At 39.2% G+C, this 7,278-nt stretch overlaps 1 protein-coding gene across 1 annotated transcript; it reads left to right on the top strand.

The window, feature by feature from the left end:
* Positions 1-6,058: 6,058 nt before the first annotated feature.
* LOC311174630 (olfactory receptor 1D2-like) lies at positions 6,059-7,021 on the top strand (the record flags this gene model as incomplete). Its single annotated transcript, XM_084239217.1, has 1 exon — positions 6,059-7,021. One exon carries the CDS (start codon positions 6,059-6,061, stop codon positions 7,019-7,021), a length of 963 nt encoding a protein of 320 aa, XP_084095343.1.
* Positions 7,022-7,278: the final 257 nt, after the last annotated feature.

Below are 7,278 nucleotides of genomic sequence, written 5' to 3'. Positions count from 1 at the left end.
CAGTCCTATTATAAGATATAGTCAATAAGGAGAGAAATATTGATGCAAGGATAGACAATCTGACAAGTAGAATAAAGGAAAGAGTTCAGAAACAGATTTATGTAAATATAGTCACCGGACTGATATTAAAGATTTTTTTTTTCATATACTCTTTTACTTTATTTTTCAAAAAATACCAGATGACATGTGAGGTAATTAATAATTAAACAATAAATAAACAAGCACAATCCAATTAGAAAATTTTCTGAAGCCATAAAAATAAGTAACAAAAACAAGAAAAATAGAGTACAGTGTTTGAAATGTTTAATCCAGTTTCAGGTAAAATCAATGTAAAAAGTTTTATACCTTAGCAAATTTTGACATGAAGTTTGAAATGGAAATGCTTGAGGAAAAAAAATAGGTTGCCCACAGCTGGACATAAATTAGACCAGCCTCAGACTTCACCTCAACAATACAGAATAATAGAAGAAACTAGAGATATTTTTAGAGACTTCGATGGTAAAGTTTGGTGATCAAGAAGTAAATAATCAATGAAGTTTGCAGTAGGGAAGGGGTGCAATTTTTAATAAGTGTGTGTCCCATCAATAAATGGGACCAGTAGGACATCCACACTTGTGGAAGAAAAATACATATTGATCTCTCCCTCACCTTATGCAAAAATCAACTCTAGTTAATAGCAAATCTAAATATGAAAGGTAAAACAATATGTTCTTTAAAGGAAAATATGAGCACTGGCAAAAAAATTAGCAATGATTCTTAAATAAGATACCAAAAAACACCAAATAGAAAACCAAAAATTATAAATGGGACTATTTTAAAGTTAAACTCTTCTATTTCTCGATATTCACCATTAATTAAATCAAGGAAACCACAAAGTTGAAGGTATTACCACATATATCTGACAAAGGACTCTTAAACAGAATACATAAAGAATTCCTACAAATCAACATAACTCAACAGAAAAATGGCACCACAAAACTTATATAGATAATGTCCATAGAGGATATACCTTTGGATAATAACCATGTGAAAAGGTGCTTAAACTTCCTAAGTCAGCAGGGAAATGCAAATTAAAACCAAAATGGATACCACCACACACTCAACAAAAGAACAAATAAAAAGGACTGAAAAAATACCAAACCAAAGAATGTGGAACAACTGGAATTCTCATTAGCTGGTAGAGGGTAACTGTTACAAATACTACTACGGGAGGGCCTCCCCTGGTGGCGCAGCGGTTGAGCACTGGGTTGTGAAGCTGCCCGCAGCCTCTGCAGCGCCGGTTTGATCCCCAGCTGCTCCCCGGCCACCAGAGGAGGGTCCCACATGGTGCGCAGACCTCTCCTGCCTCCCGCTGCTCCCCTCAGCAATGTACTTCGGTCCTTCTGCCTGATCTGCTCCCTGCTCTGGCTCTGGTGAATTCTCTCACCCTCCCGCGCTTCTGACTGTACCCAGTGCTTGTATAAATAAATAAATAAATCTTAAAAAAAAAAAAAATACTACGGGAAATTATTTGGCACTAAATACCTGCTCCATGTAGGTGCCCAAGAGGAATGCATAACTGAACTACTCATAACAGCCTCAAACTGGAAACTAAAAATGACCGTCAGCAATAGAATGGAATATTTAATGGAATATTCACACAAAAGAACTCCATACAGCGATGAAAGTGAACCAGTACATCCACATGTCCAATGTGGATGAACATCAAATGTATAATGTTGAGTGAAAGAAGCAGACAAAGAGTACCACAGGTATACTTCTACTCTAATAAAGTATACAAGTGGGTAATATGAATTGTTGTTATTACAAGTCAAGGCAGTGGTTATACTTGTAGGAACAGGGGATTTCTGCAGAGCTAATGATACGTTATTTACCTGCAGGCTGGTTACTGATGTTTGTTCAGTAAAGAGTCCCACCCAAATTTTCAAGCCTGGTTCTATATCCTAAAACATCATAAATATCCCTCTTTCATTCTGTGTCTGTGTAGTATATTATTTAGAGTCCCTCTATACCTTTTACCTGTTGGTACTTGCTTTTGAAATCCTAGTTCCTTGTGTGTCTGTTGACCTTTGAGTTTGTGTTGGGATGTTTTGCTTGACAATGATTAAGAGAAATAATTTTAAGTCTAAATTGATGTTATTTTTGTCCAACTATGATTTTTTTAAATTTCTATTACTTGGTGATAAGAGTTACTAACTATCTGGGCTCTGCTAATTCAAGTTAATTGCTGAGATTTTCCAGTCCTTTGATGACTCAGAGCCAGTCTTCACACTGTGTGTGAAGTCTTCCTTATTTCTGGCTTTCTATAACTCCTAGGGCATCTTTGAGGATCGCTCCTCCGCATATGGATTTGGTTTACTCCTTGTAAACAAGACTCATTTCCCAAGGCCCTTGCTTATATATTAGTATTGGAGCAATTATCCAGGTTCATTGCACTAACTGTCTTGGGATTACCTCCCAAGGCCTATCAGAAACTGATAAATATGCCTTTTGTGCTCTCAGTTCAGCTCCTTCCTTTATGAGTTTGGGACCAGCCATCAGTTCTCAGATTCCCCCATCTTCATCAGGGCATAAACAGTCTTCCATTTGTCTCTTCTTTGGCAGGGACCGATTGTCCAAGCACTAATTACTGTGCTTCCTACTTTAGCAAAGGAAAAATCAATGAGTCCTATTCAGAAGAAATGTCTTGAGGTGCTTAATATCCTGACTGAATTATCATCCTCTATGATGGGAGTAGAGGCAGCAGAATCAGGGAACACCAGCACAGAGAAGTGGGTAAGGTCTGGACATTTCTGGTTCACCCTCTTTTTTCCCCCTCTCTTTACTTCTTTCTTCTCCATTTATTCTATCTCACAAAAATACTGACAGACTTTGAAAATATTCCTAAAATCTAATTCCTAAACATTTAAATATTATATAAAACCCGTCCAACCTTTCAGCATTCTATAGTTTTTCAAAGTGCTAAGACAGGCCCTACTGGATATGATTCTCAAACTTCCAAGAAAGTCTTCTGAATGAGATGAGGAAGCTCAGGGAGATTGCATGTCATGCAGCTAGGAAGCAACACAGAAAGTATCAGAGGTCAGTTTTCCCACACAGGGCTTGGAAGTCTTTTCCATTCTGCTCCACATTCCCTCCCTTCTCTCCCTGGCCACACAGCAGAGGAGTCTGTGACTCTAAGGCCATACAAGCACTGAGTCTTACAGACTCAGAGCACCGTTTCCCAGCATGCACAATCAAAGTCACTATGTGCTCTGGAAAACTATGAATCTCAAAACAGAACCAATATTTTAAGCAAGGGGGCCAGATAATCAGCTTTTGTCTTAAAGCATCACAGAGGATTCTGATGCACACTAATGTGTGAAAAACAGCGATCTAAAGTAGTTAAAGGAGAAACACCAATTCCTCTGGATGTTCTGACTTTTCCCAGCCCTTGTATCGTATCTTTCCCTCCCTTCTGTCAGTGAGATGCACCAGAGGGCAACACGCTGTGGAAAAGTTTCTGACATGGTCTAAGAGGGTAGAAGTCCTCTGTTCCCATGGCAGAAACAGGTGGTGCCCAGGGGCCCTTAGGGGTGGGGTCACTGCAAGGAGTCATCATGGTGTTCTCTTTCATTCTGGATAAATCTGGAGTAGTCTCTGGATAAACCCATCAGTTCCCCTTTCTAACTGAAACTCTTTGCTTTCCAGGTTTTCTGTCCTCCCTGTGCAAGGCTAACACAGAGCAAACACCTAGCTTAGAACTCCTGGTCAAAGGCTCATTTCTGCCACCAAATCATTCTGTGACCCGGGGCAGATCACTTCAGGTAAAACCATCCTTTAAGTACTGAGAGAAATAAATGCCTTTATGATGGAGAATGATATAATTATATGAAAACACAGATATGGGAAACTACATACAAACTCTCCAGAGCCTATCCTAAGTAATTTCCATTTTCAATCAAATGTCAGAGGACTACCACACAATCACTCTATAATTTTTAAAGGAAAATTGCCAATCACCTACTTCAATTAGAAGTTTGAGTTGGCTCTGAAATGACCACTCAGCCCACTGTAACATGAAGCCTGTTTAAGTGTCTTCTCTAATGGGGAATTCACTGTCCCCCCCACCCCTGCCCCAGTCACTCCTGGCCCCTATTCCTCTTCAGTGTCTTAAATCCTCTTCAGCACTTAAGTCTTCTGGGAGATAATCTGGCTCATTTTTCTGTCTCTTTTATTTTATATCTCCTGGCCTGACCAATTCACATTTATTTGTATAGGAATCCTATAATAATAAATCCCCTCACTCTTATCTCCCCAATGTAGACAGCACCAAGGCACTGGCTGCAAATGAGTCTTCCCTTGGAATCCCTGGTCATTCCCTGCAGTCACAGGTGGATGGAGGCTCATGACTGAGTGGAAAGTAAAGTCAAGTCCAGGGTGAAGGGAAGACAAGGAAGGATCCCTGAACCCCCTTTGTCCTGAAAGTGGGGTTTCCTATTGGAGGAGGTCTGACTTCCCATGGGCAGAAGGTTGGAAAAATTGTTAATAATAGGACTCCTTTCTAATCCCCATATCAGTACCTTCTATTTACATATGGATTGAAGATTGGAAAAATATTTCCACATCCAACATTTCAGCTCTTGTCCAAATTGCTGGTGAGGTCAGCATTATTACTCTTGCCTCATGTGTAGTAGAGTGGATAAGGCATGGAATTTGGCAGTAGAAAAAGTAGAGTAAAATCCTGATTCCAACAGTTACTGGTTGAGCAAACTTCAGAAACTCATTAACCCTACAAGTCTCCATTGCCTCATCTCAATTGCCACAAAAAAAAAAAAAACAGTACTGTTGTGTAGAATAAATATAAGATCTGTTGACACAAATTTTTTCTTCCATTATGAATTGTTATCATAATTCATTAAATTCCACATGCATTTGGTTCGGTTTCTGAAGTTTCTGTGCAATTCCATTGACCTGTTCACTCTAGCACTGGTACCACACTGCCTGAGAGTCCTGTATTTGGCAAATTGTCTCCTCCTTAGTCTTCTCCTTTTCATTATTTTCCTACTTTATTTTCAAGCTTATTTTTAGATGAAAATTATATGAGCACTTCTTTCTTTAAAAACCTGTTCAAATTTTGCCTTTGAATAAGTAAATTTTAGATTAACTCATAAAATTTCATCTTTCTATGTGGAATCTTGATATGTCTATTCATTTATTAAATTTTTACCTTATGTCTCTCTGAGTATTTGAAGATTCTGCCTGATTCTTGTTAATGTATTAATGCATAAATGTGTTTGTTGGTAATATGTATAGCACTCTGTCACATTAAAGTTTAAACTTATTATTCCTTATTATTTACATAATAGGCGATATTTATTCAGAGCTCATGCAAGCTCTTTGTGTTAGCATTTTATGAATTGTATCCACATTTTTTGAGTGAAGGAATGGAGAATTAAAAAGCTCAGGTAACTGCCCAAGGTTTCACAGACAGTACATGGCAGCCCTCAGAATTAATTTCAGCATTCTGGCAACACAGTCTTAATCATTGTACTATAGGACTGACCATCAGTTTGGGGTGTATGCATTGTGTGATTGGCCACTTTAATGAAATTTCCTTTATTTCTAGTAACACTTCACTTTATTATCTTGGGCTTCCAAAACAGACCGTTCTATCAGCAAATAATGATATTTTTTCCTTTTCCCTTCCTTTTCCTTTGTCCAATTACACAAGATTCATTGCCCAGAATGCATATACCTGTTTTAAATATCATTTAAATATCTATACAATAACAAAATATAACTTACCACTATTTAAGCTCTCCAGATTATAATAATATAATATTTAAAATAAGACTTAGACATTTCTGTAATACTGAGTATGCCAGATTAGAAGTTGCTGGAAAGATTAAGTTGCCTAAAGATTTTCCACATGGTGCTTTTTCCTCCATTAGTTTATTATTTATGCAAAATATTATAAATTTAGCCTAAGATATTTTTAATGCCAAGAAAATAGTTGAGCTGCTAATCTGAATGTCCTTACCCAACTGAATATGCTTAGTCATGTTTGTTGGTAATAATGTTGCAGACAATTGGGGAAATGTATGGACACAACCGAAGTGGCACTTCAGAGTTCCTACTCCTTGGGATCTCAGAGAATCCTGAAGAGCAGCAGGTTATATTTTGGATGTTCCTGTCCATGTACCTGGTCACAGTGGTGGGAAACGTGCTCATCATCCTGGCCATCAGCTCTGACCCCCGCCTACACACTCCAATGTACTTCTTCTTGGCCAACCTCTCCTTCACCGACCTCTGCTTTGTCACCAACACAATCCCCAAAGCATTGGTGAATCTTCAGTCCCAGAACAAAGCAATCTCCTATGCAGGGTGTCTGACACAGCTCTACTTCCTAGTCTGCTTGGTGACCCTGGACAACTTCATCCTGGCTGTGATGGCATATGACCGCTATGTGGCCATCTGCCAACCCCTGCACTATGTCACAGTCATGAGCCCTGAGCGCTGTATGCTGCTCCTTTCCTTGTGTTGGGTACTTTCTGCTCTCTATGGCCTCACCCTCACTCTCCTCATGATCACAGTGACCTTTTGTGGATCCCCAAAGATCCACTACATCTTCTGTGAGATGTATGTTCTGCTGAGGCTCGCATGTTCTAACACTCAGGTCATTCACACAGTGCTAATTACCACAGGCTGCTTCATCTTCTTCACTCCCTTAGGGATCATGATCATGTCCTATGTCTGGATTGTGAGAACCATTCTCCGAATACCTTCAAATTCTAACAAATATAAAGCATTTTCCACCTGTGCCTCCCATTTGGCTGTGGTCTCCCTCTTCTACGGGACACTTGCTATGGTATATCTGCAGCCCCTCCAAACCTACTCCATGAAGGACTCCATAGCTACAGTGATGTATGCTGTGGTGACCCCCATGATGAACCCCTTCATCTACAGCCTGAGGAACAAGGACATGCATAGGGCTCTGGGAAGACTCCTCCTAGGGAAAGTCTTTCAGAAGTTAACATGAGGTAATTTGGGAGACGTTTCTGATGCAGAGCCAGAATTAAGTATTACTATTTCAAAAGTTGTCCTGTGGTTTGAAAGAATTAATCTCATAGAACATGATGAGCACTTTACTCTTGGAGAGGATTTCACTCACCTTGGGATTATGCCCACTATTATCTAGCATTTCTAAGACACTATTTATTTGGAAAGAGCATTAAGAGACTAGTGGGTAATGGGGGACCATAAGACACAAGAAACAAAAATGTTACATGCATGCTT

Source organism: Talpa europaea (genome assembly GCF_964194135.1).
Source record: "Talpa europaea genome assembly, chromosome: 7".
Lineage (NCBI taxonomy): Eukaryota > Metazoa > Chordata > Mammalia > Eulipotyphla > Talpidae > Talpa > Talpa europaea.
Note: the sequence above shows the minus strand (reverse complement) of the source record. Positions and strands in the feature narration are given on the sequence as shown.